Below are 15,703 nucleotides of genomic sequence, written 5' to 3'. Positions count from 1 at the left end.
GCAATCCTCAAGTAATAATGTGCAATGACTGGTCTTGGCTCCCATGTCTCAGTGTTTATCTGCTTGTCATCGTAGCTGAAAGCTAAAACCAAAGAGGTGGCTCTCACGCCAACATGTGCTGCACTCCTTCACTTCACTCTCTGTTGTGTGTCTCACTGCTTTTAACAGCCCTCTTCTTTGCCTTGTTTGGCAACTCTCGCAGATGTCATTGCTTTTTTATTTCCCCCTCTCTTTGTTTTCCCATCTCTGTATTCCTTACAGCTTTTATTTGAGTCCCAGCTTCAGAGCTTCTCCATCTGCCTCATCACCTGTCTTCAGACAAACAAGACTACTCAGTCTCGCATGCCTCTGGAAGGCTTTACCACCAGCCTACACCAGCAGAACACTGAACTCAGAGTTGCACAGTGCATGATCTCGAAAGCATAAACCCCATCAGCACTACCGGCCAGCAACTACAAGTTATTGTGGGTACTAAGCGGAGTTCCCTGATGAACCTAAATGCTGGCTAAGCGCATGTAATGTATGGAGAGTGAGCTGCAAAGGGACATGATGCTCCCCATGCATAACAGTCACATGAGGAACGGTTCACAAAGGGAAGGGAAACTACAAAGTGGGATGTAGCCTGTAGACAACAGCCAGGAGAATGCAGAAAACACACCAGTGTTCTGTGACTCTGCAAGCTGAGCCTGGGAATAGAAAAGCCAAAACAATTAAAAAAAAAAAAAAAAAAAAAAGGTAAACCAAACAGACAGCAGGAGAAAGCCAAAAGCCTTACTCTGCAGGAACCAAAAGCCCTTACAGCCTCCCTAGCTGAGATATAAGCCACTCTGGAGGAAACAGCAGTAACCAAACCAGACAGTGAATGCAAATCTTTCAGCTAGTGCAAGCTAAACACACTGGGTACAAGTTTGCAAAATCTTCAATATGCAAACAATTTACATGAAAACAAAACGTGCAAAGGGACTGGAAAGCTCATTACCTTTGGAAGCTGCAGTCAAAATAGATCGATGTGTCTGGATGCCTATGAGAAGGCTAATGAAACTAATAACCCAAAAAGCTAATAATCCAAACCCTAAAGGATCTTTGCTGCACAGTCACCTCAGTTCAGGTAAAGTTCAACGTAACTGTTCTGTTCTCCACTGATTTGACACTACCTCCAAGAAAGCACCTTAGATACTACCTTTAGCCTGACGTGTGAAACTGCTGGACTCAAAAGCTGAGAGTCATCTCATAACTTTCAGGATTCAGCTATTCATTTTCAACAACACTGAGGAAAATTAACCAAGTTGATCAGAAATTTTGCACATTCAACACTGCCAAGCCTGCAAGTCAGTGCCCACAGCAGACAAGCAAAGAACAGAATAGGGCAGTTCTTCAGGCAAAGGGGGCAGACGGTGGAAAGGACACAGTGATGATGGGAAAAGTGCTCCCAGCAATGGTTCCCAGGCTGTGCTGGCCCACAAGCAGCAATGCTGAATCAGCAGTGTGCTCTGGACAGCTCTGTAGTGTCATTGAGTAACTTTTCTGCTTCCATGGCCAGCGTGCCACACTTTGGAAACAGCTACCCAAGAGACTTACTTTGTCTATTCTTTATTGAGGTCTGTTCTTCCTGGATTGTGGTGTCTGTTATTCTGGCAAAGGCAGTTGCTGTTGAACAGTACCCATGATGAACCAAATAGGACGAAACCATACTAGAAAATAGAAAAATACAAACAGATGAAGAGACATCGGTAAAACACTGGAGTGGTTTTCCAGGGTAATCCACTGGAGAAAAAAAAAATCAACACAACAGAAATTGCAACTGCAGTGACCAAACTCAGCTTGCTTAGGACATAATCAGGGTTCAGACAAGTGTAAATTTACAACACAGGCACCTGTTCCTCAGCAAACAGGAGGAAGGCTCTATATTCACCTTACAGGGGGTGAGGGAGAATAACAAAAAATTAGACTTTCAGTTCATACACGCTATTTATTTATTTTATGCCTGCTGTCCAGGGTCACTTAATAAGGGCTTAGTACTGCATCTAGTGACATACCATACAGACATCACACCTGAACCTCAGAGAGGCTCATGGCTTTCAAGTAGATCTCAAAAATAAAAGATTCCGGTCCTGAACTTCTTCCACCATTTATTTTGCCAGCAATCATATCTCTGGTAGTTAAATCTCCTTATGAATTCTACACATTCACAGATACTTTATCTGCTGACTTACAACAAGTAGACCATCAGCAGTGATTTTACAAGTATTTTCATATTTTTAAGTTGTATTTTAAAAAAATTTCTTTTGGGGATTGGGGTGAAGGAGGAGGCAGCATCACTGTAGAGAACAAACACAACAAACCATCTTTCTGAACAGACCGTTTCTAAGGCACTTCTTCCCAAGATATGGTGGTTAAATGTTAATGCTCACCAGATTTTAACAAAACCTAAAAAGCCAGCACAGCCTTTCAAAGCTTCTAGTGATAAATATCAAAATAGGTTTCTCATTATGAGGCTGTTACTGATCTAAGTCACAGCTCAAAACTCATGTCTAACTTGGCTACTCTCAGTACAAGAAAGAAGTATTTTATGAGTCAGTAGTCATGACAGGCATTAACGTTGTAAGCATGTGTCTATTTTTAAAATTGGCTTTAAAAGCAAGTGCTTCTGACCTTCTGTCCAAGACATGCCCTTTGCCCTTGGCATAGCACAGATAGGCAGACCTAAGTGCATCCCTCTTGCTGTCAAGCACAGCAGTCAGGTCATCTTGGCTCAGCCAGGCTGAAACACTGAACACCATGATCCAGGCTGGCAGGAGCCGAGGAGAAAAGGCAACTCTTGTTCTGGTGTAATTCAGTAGCACTCAGGTGCTGCAGGAACCTGTCCTACCAAACATACTAAAACATCTAAAACTAAGCTTGACAGACCAGTGCTCTCACCCACTCCAGATCCTTTTGTGTTCAGAGATGCAGCACACACTTTTTTCTGAACAAGTCGCCTTTACAGCATTAGGAACTATGAATTATTTTTATTCAAATATCAACTAAACTTTCTTCTCTTTGCCTGCTTTCCAAAAGCAGATCTTGTCCTTCCAAAGCCTGACAAGATGTGTTGCAAAGAATGAAATGGCCCTACTGTGTCAACATTTCAGTACATCAGAATGAAAATGAATGTTAAAGTCAGTGCCAGTTGTTACATCTCATCCATGCTGGGTCAGACCAAACACCCTGTGGCTCAACACTTAGACTTCCTAACTGGCAAAACCAAATGCCTAGGAAAAAATAAAGCCATACATGAAATACAATTTTCCCTTCCAGCTCTCAATGATCAGTCAGATAGCTCCTATCCTAATGGTGGAATCTCACCCCATTGTAGCTTTGATAGATTTTTCTTCAGTTTTCTTCCAGAAAAGTGACTTCTTCAGTTACTTTTTGGATCCACACTGTTTTCATGGTATCTTATGGCAGAGAGTTTGAAAAAAAAACCTCCTTTATTCTTTCTCAATGTGCCATCTGGTTATCGTCACTTAAAATCTTAGAATCAACCAGGTTGGAAAAGACCTTTAAGATCGAGTCCAACCTTTACCCCAGCACTGCCAAGGCCACCACTAAACCATGTCACTAAGGGCCTCCCCTCTGCATGGTTTGTGAACACCTTGGATGGTGACTCCACCACTGCCCTGGGCAGCCTGTTCCAATGCCTCACCACCCTTTGGAGAAGAAACTGTTCCTATTATCCAGTCTAAACCTCCCTTGGTGCAGCTTGGGGCCATTTCCTCTTGTCCTATCCCTTGTTCCTTGGGAGAAGAGACCAGCTACATGCTGGCTACATCATCCTGCCAGGTAGTTGTAGAATGTGATAAGGTCCTCCCTGAGCCTTCTCTTCTCCAGACTAAACCTCCTCCAGTTCCCTCAGCCGTTCCCCCTCGGACTTGTGCTCCAGGCTCTTCCCCAGCTCCGTTGCCCTTCTCTGGACCCGCTGCACCTCAATGTCTCTCCTGTAGTGAGAGGCCCAGAACTGAACATAGGATTCAAGGTGTGGCCTCACCAGTGCCCACCAGTACAGGGGGATGATCACTGCCCTGGCCCTGCTGGCCACACTGATGCTGATAGAAGCCAGGATGTTGCTGGCGTTCTTGGCTCAAGTTGGCTCATGTTCAGCTCTGTCACCCAGCACCCTCAGGCCCTTTTCCACCAGGAAGTTTTCAGCCACTCTTCCCCAAACCTAGAGTGTTGCATGGGGTTGTTGTGGCCCAAGTGAAGGAACTGGCACTTTGCCTTGTTGAACCTCATACCACTGGCCACAGCCCATTGACCCAGCTTCTCCAGATCACTCTGCAGAGCCCTCCTACCCTGCAGCAGATCAACACTCCCACCCAGCCTGGTGTCATTTGCAAACTTACTGAGAGGGCACTCGATCTTTAACAGAACTGGCCACAGTACTGAGCCCTAGGGAACACCACTTGCGACTTGTCATCAACAATCTTTGGGCTCAGCCATCCAGCCAGTTTTTTATCCAGTGAAGAGTACACCATCCAAGCCATGAGCAGCCAGTTTCTCCAGGAGAATGCTGCTGGAAACAGTGTCAAAGGTTTTACTGAAGTCTAGGTAGACAACATCTACAGCCTTTCCCTCATCCACTAAGCAGGTCACCTTGCTATAGAAGGTCACCTGATGTCCTTTAATTCTTGCAGTACAATTGTTCCTTCATCACCTTCTAAAGGCTATTCAACACATTTATTTCACAATTCTGCCTTACCCCTTACAATCATATCCTTTGACGCTGTGTATTTGTTCCCAGCCTTACACCCACCCCATACCCACCCACTCCATGTGCAAAGGCAGATCTTACTTTGGGTATTTTTTTCATGCTTTTCTCACTTCTATTACATACTTTTGGAGAGAAAGAACCAAAACATCACATTAATGGTGCACCACATATTCACACAGTGACAGAATTATCTTTTGGCCTCTGTATTTCCCCTGACAAATCCTTACATTACTTATTTTAACCTGCTTTTTACAAAAAAAAAAAAAAAAAAAAGGAGCTGACATTTCTGTGATTCATCATAACCCAAAGATCTCATTCCTTCCTGGACAGTCTCTTCTTCCCATCCATTTCTTAACATCCTCAACACCACAGACACTACCAGCATGCATCCAAGTCTCTCTACAGTCTCGTCATCCCAAAGTAACAATTCCTTGCCCAATCATTCCCTCTTTTGTCTCTTAAACAACTCATAATCAACATTGGACATTAGCCTCTGGCTGCATAGTCCCCCCTTAGTTTGCAGCAAGGGAACTTCTCAAAAGCCTTTTGGTCTTCCAAGATGAAGACAGCAGCCCAACAACCGTATCAATGTGTCTGCAGGCTCCTCTTTGCAAAACCCACATCCTATTTCTGCATGAGCCCGACACATCTACACTTTGTAGTGCTTTTACATGTTTGTCCAAGTCAGACATCAAGGTTCTCTCAGCCTATTTGTGCCTGACACTCTTCTGAAACCCTTCATGAAACATGGCATCATACACATCATCCTCCCCGTCTTTTGACCCTAGGCAGTTTGGAAAGAAACTCTGTTCCACAGCCACAAGTACACCTGTTTTCTCCTTGAGTCTCTTTAGGACTCTAGGCAAATATCTGAACCCACAGACTTTCTTCACTCGCCTATTTCTTCCAGTGCTTCTTTGACAGACACTTCAATTCCAGACACAGGCTCTGCCAAGTCCCTCACAAAGAAGCATTCCAGTATGACAACCTACCTGATTTCTGGTCACACAGGCAAAGAATTCAACTGCATATGGTCTTATCCTCCACAAGGTCTCTTTTTATACTGCAGTCTTCCTATAGGCCCTACAAACTCTCTGGCAGGCCTCCTGCTCCTTGTTTTCGTAAAGAAAGATATTATTATTTTCAATAGCTTCTGCTAGTTGTTTTTCAAAGGTTTTGCTGGCTGCCCTGAATTATCTGCAAATAACTAAATACAAGACTAACAGAAAACAAGAATGATCACATGGATGCAATCATCACTGCATCTAAGTCTCCTGGATGACAGTGACCAGCATCAGCTGTTTAGGGAAAGAATATAATAAAAAGGTGAAACATAGAGCTCCCTGTAATCAGAGACAGAACCAACAGCCACAGACCTGGGGGTTTAAAATACCACCATGGAATTGGTCTCCGTGAATTACTGTGAATACTTAAATGTGTATCTAAAAATCTACTTATACCTAAACTCCCACTACTTCTTGCAGCAAGTCCCACAGTTTCAGTGAATAAAAAAAAATGTTTTTAAGTGAGAAGATGGTTTTTCTCTAATTCTTGTGGTTTGAGAAATAGTGAATAATCACTTTCTAGTCATGCCCTTTATGGTGTGAATGACTGACAACAGACAACTACAGTCCACCTTCCCCAATTACCTGTTTCCAAGCTGTGGAGCTTTAGTCAGTTGGGTCTTTCTTCAGACAGAAGATATTCTTGACCTCTGACAACTCCTGTTAGTTGTTCTCACCAAGTTCCACTCACTCCTTTTTGCCATTGGAAATGCATTCAATATTCATACATTTACAAAGTGCCGTAACCGTGTCTTCAGTTAAGTTGGGTTTGGAAGCCTCTAGTTTAGGCTCTTTCTTGCTCTTTCATTTCTCAATTCAGCTGACTTACATACTGGCTTTTCTCCTATGTTAAGAGTTTTTATGGTATCCTTTCCACCCCTTTCCCCTTGAGACCACCTCAAAGTGTATCTTCCCCCATTTCTACAAGCTTTCATGCAGTCTTTGGCTGAAAACTTCTCCCATATCTTTTACATTTGAAACAGCAGCAATCTACATAGGAAAGACTATCAAAGAACAAAACAGAGGGTAAAACAACTTGAGCAAAATGCACTGCCTGGCAATTTTTGCCGTAAGAATGCATAAATTAGCATTATAAAGTATTTACAGCCTAACAGAACGGAGGAAGCTGAACACCAAAACAGTGACTTACTTCTGCAGCATGGCTTGCCACTCGCCTAGTCTGTCTCCTATGGGAAACCGCTTAATGGTGCTCTGAATCTTCGCTTGCCACTCCCTCATGTAGTCCTCAATGTCGAACACAAATGGCTGCTGCCCAAAGTTGGCATCGACTATCTCTCCTGGAGTCTGGAGACCCACTGTAGGGTAGAGATTTGACTGGGAAGGAAGAAAAAAAAAAACAACCCTCTATCAAACCCAGCCTTCTGTCCTAGTTACACAGTTTGGTAAGACAGAAATGCTGCTCTTTATATTGAACAATGCACTGGAGTAGGGAGGGGCAACAGCCCGTTAGGGACCTCTCAAGGAGCCCCACAACTTACTGTGCAGTTATTGAAAACTATTGCATAAAACTATAGAGCCATGGATTCAATCTCCCAGCACTCAGTGATTGACAGCATGGCTGCTGCCCATGGCCTGTCCACTTCCTGGCTTAGTTTTCTATGCAATTTCTACCAAAATGCAAGAGCCAGCAGCTAATAGTAAGAAGATTACCAACAAGAAGAACAAAAATGGAAGGTGCATTATGTCAATCAACAGATCTATGTGTTCTTCTTTTTTTTTGACAGATTTCTCTTATTTCTTGGCAGCTGTTCTCTGAATATTTTACATCTCTGATGACAAGGGAATGGCTGGTAATGGAGCTCTGAGGTTAAGTCTTTGATGGCCCCAAGAAAGCAAGTCATTCACTCAAGAAATTCCATTGCTGATGATGAATCTCATTTTAAGAACAAGCCTGTGGATCCAAATGGAAGCTTTCACTCACCAGCAGAATACGGGGAAAAGAAAAAATTACCACTATGAACAGACCTCTAAAATTCAGCCAGCAATTCTGCTTCCAAAAATGATCTAATTGAGAATAGGTAGTCAAAGTCTATCCAGAAGTTCTCTGAATTTAAGCTCTTTTAAGAATAAGTTTCTGGATACAAATTGAATACCTGGGCCAATTAAACGTGCGGAAAAGAGAAATGGCATCAGAAAAGCTGTAGGGGTGCCTGGTTCTCATACTCTGGACCACATTTTCTAAGAGCATGTTTCATTCGCTGTCGTGTTACTTTTCTGCAGCACAAATTACTTTTTTGTTTGCAACACAAACTTCACCAATCCTCTGCTTCAGAGCATCTGCTACTGCTTGCAGGGTTCAGGGAAAAATTTCTCCCATGCCGCTCACTCACTCATGTTGGGTTTTCTCACTTTGCTCTGACACGCTGGATATCGACCCAGCCAGAAAACAGACTCTGGGCAAGGCACATGAATGTCCGCAGTGGAATTAGAGTCTGGAAGGTGCCTGGTTCTTGCTCATGGTGAAACTCATGTCAGACATTAGATCAGCAGAAGGGCAGACCTCTCCCTCTAGGTCAAATCAGCGAGGTCTACTGAAAGAAAGCCTAAGTTCTCTCCTCCTCTATAGTAAGGGGCATGGGTTTCCCTGCAGTTATCTGGAACATTTATTCAGCTCGTTTTTCACTATTGCAGAGACCTGAGATACTGGCAATGTCACTGAGTGCCCCTTGAAACCTTGCTGTGGATTACTTTATACTAATGTATTAATGAAGCAGAACTCAGCAGAATCCTAATCCCATTGGCAAAAATGGAACCAGCATGTTTTGGGAAGCAATTACTTCTCTCTGCTTTCGCTGGCATGGCTACATCTGCAGTATCATACCTGGTTCTCCACCTCCATATCCACATCCCCAGGACAAGAAAAATGCACAAATGGGGCCCAGAAGGGTTCTGCTATGAGGATAAGAGGGTTGGAGTGCACAACACATAAGAAGAGGCTGAGGGAATTACGCTGGAGAAGACAAAAGGGAAAATCTAACTGCAAGTCTTCCACTCCAAAAGGGATGTGATAAAAAAGATGGAGACAGATTCTTCTTAAGGGTGTTCAGTGAAAGGACAATGGGCACAAGCTGCAGCCAGGGAAATTTTGATGGGACTTAAGGAAGAAATTTTTCCTTGTAAGGATGAGTAAGGACTGGAACAGGTTTCCAAAGAGACGGAAGCACTTCTGTCCTCTTGAGATTTTCAAAACTCAACTGGATAAGGTCCTGACCAACCTCCTCTACCTTTGAAATGATTGAATCTCAAAAAAACTAAGGAAAAAACATGAATCTATAAATAGAGGCTGGAAATGAAGATGACCACATCACTGCTGACTCAGCACACCTCCTCCTTTTCTATTCTTACACCAAGGAAGTCGCTGGGTTAGAGGTGTGCAAAGAAAATAACAGCATGGCACAGGAAGAGCTACCAGAGGAAAACACTGTGTCTGAAGTCAGTTTCTCCTCTTTCAAACCTTGCTGACAAGGAAATATCTGTAACGAGGGATCAGATCTTTTCCACAGTCCATAATGTCAACTTCTTTATTAACTTAGCTTTTTAGTATTATGAAACCAAGGACATCCAAAGCCGGCAATCAAACACCCATAATACCTGGAAGTTAGAAGTAAAAATCCTTCAGTTACAACATATCACATATTTTTCAGACACTTTGGGGTGTGTTCATCTTTGAGGGGAAGCTGCCCACCCTGAACTGCTCTCAAATCACCTCCAAGTTAAAATTCCATTTTTCACATGTGAGACATGTCCTCTCTGGTTAGCAGATGGAAACTACACATACCTTCACCACCCTGCCAGATGCAGGGAGATGTCACCCCAGAGCCCACTGACCAGGCAGATGCTTGTCCTGCCAAGTTCTTCAGACCTTCCCTGTAACATCTGGATCACCTCTTGCCTCTGATGTTGGTTAGCTGCTCACAGCTTCCTAGTTCATTTTGACTTGGTTTTTAACCCCCTTGTCCCTTTGCACCTCTGCAATCCCACCCTGTTCTCTTCCACATCCTGCTTTTCCACATTTCAGCAAACAGGCAGGCAGGATGAACCTTATATGGGCTTGTGTAAATACGACAGCTGGGCCCCAGGATTGACTTAAACTGGTACAAAAGGGGAAAAATCCCTCTGTGGGATATTTCCTTCTATTTGCAAGCAGTTATTCTTCCATTAATTTCAGCCTAAGCTAATCCCACACAGTATTTTCATAGAAATGCAAAGACTCTTTAGAGGGAACTAAAAAAAGCTGAAGCAAATACATTTCACTATGTGTGACTTATCACAACAAAATGTGGCTTTCAGCTGAAAGTATCCATTCCAACTTCCTAGTATTGTGAATACTGCAAAATATTGTCTTCATCATTTGCCTCGAAAAGAGGAATTTTGCAATAAGCACTTCAAGGAAACAATTTCTACACTGGTATAATGTTTTGAAGGGTCAAATTAATTCTTTGTGTAATCTCATGGACAAGTCAACCCTAAAAGTTATTTAAGTTTAAAAGGGGTAAAATTGATGGAGTCTACTATCTAAGCTTCTCACTGACATGTGCTACCAGTCAGCTTCATCGCACTGGCTGGAATATAAGAAAATACCTTCCTCTTGCAGCTCCTTCCTGGGGGATTTCAGGAGTTAGCTATGGAACAGAGCCAGAGCCAAAACTGTATGTCAAGCTGCTCAAAGCAGAGAACCCTCAAGGTCACTCAGGTGGGGCTGCTGCTTCCATTCCTGCTTCCAGTTCAATTTTTAGACTGAGGCTTTAGCAGGTAAAGAACACAGATTACATTGCATAACTTTCATAAAATGGATGTTTTCTTTACCTTACACATGCACATTGTGTTCAAGCCTGGGTGAAAAATATCACTTGCAAGTTACACCAGCTTCCGATTCCCTACTACCTCAAGACTTCTACAGTCTCTGACAATAGTCATTATATTTAAACCAAAAGACTGTCTTGGGTTTGGTACTCCCTTCTTCAGGAAAGGGCAGCAACCTGAACTGGTTGGAAGAACAACAAAGAAGCCAGGCAGCACCAAGGGAGCAAAAAAGGCCAGAAAAGGACATGGAATAGAGAGGTGCCTGCAAGGGTGAAGCAAGAAGGCAGAAATTCAAGTGAATAATATTGGAAAAGGGTAACGGGACTGACAGAAGTCATGTGCAGCCAACACAGCAGCAGGCCATTTAGCACATGAAGAGGAACATCCAAAAGCCACACTGGGGCAGAAGTCTGCTGCTCTTGCTCACATTCACAGTCAGGAGGTGAAATGACCCACTCAAGTGTCTCTAACCTTCTTTTTAAAGATAAATTCTCTCATAGAAGATAATTCTCAATAGCAGGAGGCCTATAAGGCCACTGTTCTCCTTCCAGGCAAGAGGAAGTTATGGATGAGCTGCTGCTGTAAAATCCAAAGGAGATTTCCATGGAAAACAGCTCAGCAAACAGGCTGGTAAAAGGCAGAGAGATACTCTTCAACCATTAGAGACCCTGCCACAAGGCATTTGAATAGCTGATCTCCAAAACGATCTGATCAGGTCTTCTTCCAGTTTATCACTAAACCAGCATCTCCTCTGCAAAGGACACACAGAGAAGCATGAGACCTTGTAAGGATGATCCGGTGAGATCAAGAAACAGCAGTATGGGGGATGCCCTGGGCTCAGTAAGCCTGGGCACCAAGGAGAAAGCTGTATTGACAGCTGATGTGAAAAGGCAAATTAAATAACTGGAACATCTTTCAGCACAGACACTGGCTGGGATATGGGAGAGATTGGTAAAGCAGGAAATCCCATTGTGAAGGTGAGCAGGGAATGCTAGGCATTATTTCTCACGACGCAAAACTTAGAAGAACAAAATACGTTTTTTGGCAGGAGGTGCCAAGCAGACAAGGACAAGCTTTCTTTCACACACTGCAGAAGTCAGCCAAGCAAATAAGCACTTTTGAGTCCTAAGTTATGGAAACTAAGGAATTCCTCAGAGGAAATTCACTTAGAGTTATGAATTACAAAGAAAGGAGTGCAACCTCAGGGACAGGAAGTTCTTTGTGTGAAGGAAGTGGGTGCAGTGGATGTACTGGTGTATGCCTGACCTTGTTTTATCTTCTCTTCCTAAACATCTGCCCCTTGTTTAGAAACACTTGAGCCCGAAAAACAGCAACCATGGTTTTGCTCATGACCCACTGCAAAAATCGTGCTTTTCTGCATTCTGACTAGATGCTATTGCCTGGTGTAACTCAGCTGGTGTCACTGCACTCAAAAGTAGCTTGATACTAGTTGGTGAGTCAGAAAAGTAACTATCAGCCCCATATGGATGCCAAATACATTCCTCCAGTGATTCCATGAGCTGGTTACTCATCGTGGGAGAAGGCTTGTCAAAAACCTGTGTGACGAGCACGCATGCTACAGCCAGCCTGCTGATGGGACATATGAGAGGCTACTCAATGGCTTTGCACATACACTCCCCACAGTTGAATCTGCACTGGAAAGACGTTGACCTGTAATGAAGTTTGAATCCTAGCTTTAATTCCAGAAGGATCCCTCACCACATCTAAAAGATGCTTCACCCTCTAAAGGTGATGAGGGATGAGAGAAGGCATGTGAGTAGTCCACAAACCCAGGGACAGGATTACAGTCACAGAAAAAGAAGCATCCACATCATTCAGTAATGGTTTACCATTTCTTTAACAAGGCATCAAACACAATCACACACACACACAGACTCTTCCCCCTCCCTTCTGTTTGCATCTGTAGTTAAAATACTGAAAAGAGGTGTACTTACAGGGAGGTCTGTAAAGGCTATACCTGTAGGGGGAAAAATATTAAAATTAAAAAGACAAAGGATTTTCTCCCTGCTTGGCTACATCCTTAACATGCTACAAAACATTGCTGTGTTTCAGTAACTCTCAGCTCTGACCCTGCTCTTCACGAGCTGCTGTATCTGGAAGTAACTTCCCTCCCCAGACTCCTCCTTTGCAAGGTTTTGCATCTGGAGAAAGGTTCAGAGAAAAGCCTAAATGTTTCCAACATCTGCCACAAAAATTCGATTTTCTAAAAGGCAGCTCCTCTTTTCTTTGCTTGTCCCTCTTTACTCCCTTGTTACTATGAAGGAACTGTTTTCAAGACTCACTTTGGCTTTACAGAGTTTTACGGTAACACTGATTTGATTTAGGCTATAACTAGTTCTTACTAGCCAGAGACACAGAAATGAACAGTCAAAACTTTGCATTACTGCTGGGAAACAGCCATGCAACAGGACCCAAGAGCACCTGAGAAATAGTGTGTCAAGAACAGCTCCATTCTAAACTACACTGCTACAGTTCCAAATAGAAGAAACGGAAATGAAGTGTATAGTTTCCCTTTTCATTTACATTTAGCATGCCAGAAAAGAGATGCTGAGACAAAGGCAGGCACTACCTAGGATGGCTGACAGTGTTGTGGCCAAAGACAACACCCAGCTAGCATCAGGCTATCCCCGAACACAGCTTCAGAATGCTCTGCACCTGCAAGGCCAGGAGGTCAAGGGAAAAGATTCTGACCCTCTACTGTGCTCTGGGGAGACCCCCCCTGCAGTACTCCGTCCAGCTCTGGGGCAACAACAGAAAAGGGATGTGCAGCTGTTGGAGCTCATCCAGAGGAGGACACAGAGATGCTGTGAGTGCTGGAGCAGCTCTGCTCTGGAGACAGGCTGAGAGAGCTGGACTTGTTCAGCCCAGAGAAGAGAAGGCTCCATAGAGACCTTACAGCAGCTCCAGTGCCTAAAGGGGCTACAAGAAACCTGGGGAGGGGTTTTGAGCAAAGGTCTGTAGGGACAGGACAATGGGGAATGGTCTTAACCTGACAGAGGGGAGACTGTATTTTAGGCAGAAGTTCTTCCCTGTGAGGGTGAAGGAGGCCCTGGCACAGGTTGCCCAGAGAAGCTGTGGCTGCTCCATCTCTGGCAACGTTCAAGGCCAGGTTGGACGGGGCTTGGAGCAACGTGGTCTAGTGGAAGATGCCCCTGCCCATGGCAGGGGGCTGGAACTGGATGAGCTTTAAGGTCTCTTCCAACCCAAACTACGCTGTGATTCCATGAAATATTTACTATTTGATACAGCACAGATTGAAAATGAAATTATCAGAAAAAAAAACCCATGAATATTTTACTAAATAAATAGCCAACATGGTTTCATTAACTTGATGGCAGCTTGGACCTTGTCCCAGTGAAAACTACTCTGTGATTCTATAAATAAAGTTATTACATTGCCTTTAAATTAAGGCATTTGTATGTTTTGCACTCTGTTACATAACTAAGTCAAATGAAAGATTAAAGCCATTCCCATTTATCTTGGCACTACCTGTTCTTGTAAAAAGTGCCTCTCCAGACTTCTTGTCAGCCCCTTTTAGGTACTGGTCTCCCTCCTCTCATCTATTTCTCTCTCTTTCCCTCCTAATTCACCCTCACCTCACTTCTAGCCACATCACACCGTGTTTTTTACTGCCAGGACTCTACTCAGAACTTGTTGAAAACATTTTATCAGCAGCCAAAAGACATTCAGGGCATATTCCAGAACAGGGAATTAAGACTACGTATGATGTCAAACAGTTTTTGTGGGATGTCTCCAGAGTTCAATACTTAGCTTCAACAAGAACATCCAGAATTTGGTAGCCAAGAAAACAGTTCGTATACCATGCTCCTGATGGATCTGATTAAATAGAAAAATACCGAGACAATGGAAGATCAGTTAAGCAATGTAAGAAACTGTAAGGAAAACAAAAGGTGGGATATCTAATTAACATATGAAAAGGAGAGGGCTGAAAAGGTGAAGAGAGAATAACATCTTTAGGGAAAGAAAAAGCTACTGCTATTCTGCTAAAAGTGACAAATTCAAACGCTCAGAGGCAGGGCACTGGAACCCTGCTGTCAAGCTAACTGGCACCACAAAGGGGCTGACTGTCTTATGAATATTTCTGGTATCTGCAGCAGTATTACACAATGACCTTATTCCTTAAGAGCAGACATATACAGCTTCACCGGCTTTATGTCAGGGAACATCAAGAAAAAAGCACATTCATCCCTTTCCAGGTAAACCTTGGGTTTACAGAACCCAGAAATGAGATTCTCAGGCTAGCATGAAGCATCATGAAACGCTCAAGATCTTCAAGGATATGCTTCCACCAGTGCAGAAAGCATTTAGACTTTCAAATAAATCATTGTTCCTGTCTCCATCTGCTCTTGGTTCCTTTGCTGACACCTGCCTCACCTCCTCTCTTAAGTCTATCTGTTCTGTGCCCATAAGAAGCTGTGTAAGAGACTGATTAGTGGCCCATGGGACTCCTCAGCATTCACTGGGGAGCACTTATCTTGAATGCTGTGTTTCTTTATCAGTGGCACAACTGGCACTTAACAACAGTCTTCCTGGCTGAGGTTTTCTTTTTTTGTAAAAAGACAGTAAAATGTTGCAGCAGCTTTTGTTGGGTCTGCCCTGCAATGAGTCTGCTACTCCCTTGTACCTCCTTGTAATTCCATCACTGTCTCCTCTAACCACATCATCACTCCTCTCTGAGTACAACCATTATGCCACTACAGCTCAAAGAGAAGTTGGTACACAAATGAGCCAGTTGTGAACTCGCAGCAGAGTCTCCTACCTATAATCTTCTCATATATCTCAAGTCTTGTACCATACATCTGAAAGCCAAAGAGAAGGACGACTCCTTGTGCTGTTCTCTAAGCATAGTGTAACTGTAGTTCTCTAAGCATAGTGTAATTTAATTCCCTTCCTTTCCTGTTTCTTCCCACTAACATTGCTCACTGCTGGGATAGGCTGCTCACCAAGGGATCATTCAATGGCACATTAGAAAACACAGCTTTTCACCCCAAAAGCCCATCTTTGAAGAAAAAGTAGCACTAAA

At 43.4% G+C, this 15,703-nt stretch overlaps 1 protein-coding gene across 10 annotated transcripts in view; it reads right to left on the bottom strand.

Annotated features, from left to right (window-relative positions):
- RANBP10 (RAN binding protein 10) overlaps positions 1-15,703 on the bottom strand; it is a 75,199-nt gene that overhangs the window by 17,433 nt on the left and 42,063 nt on the right. For 9 of the 10 annotated variants that reach the window (XM_080636577.1, XM_080636575.1, XM_080636576.1 and 6 more), the window contains 3 exons: positions 12,594-12,616; positions 6,965-7,149; positions 1,579-1,691 (listed from right to left, as the gene is read on the bottom strand). In XM_080636577.1, the coding sequence (XP_080492703.1) occupies positions 1,579-1,691; positions 6,965-7,149; positions 12,594-12,616 (321 nt within the window). The remainder of the gene's footprint in view (positions 1-1,578; positions 1,692-6,964; positions 7,150-12,593; positions 12,617-15,703) is intronic. The other variant, XM_080636584.1, reaches the window with a different exon arrangement.

Source organism: Psittacula echo (genome assembly GCF_963264785.1).
Source record: "Psittacula echo genome assembly, chromosome: Z".
Lineage (NCBI taxonomy): Eukaryota > Metazoa > Chordata > Aves > Psittaciformes > Psittacidae > Psittacula > Psittacula echo.
The sequence above is the reverse complement of the archived record's forward strand: the minus strand, read 5'-3'. Positions and strand labels throughout refer to the sequence as shown.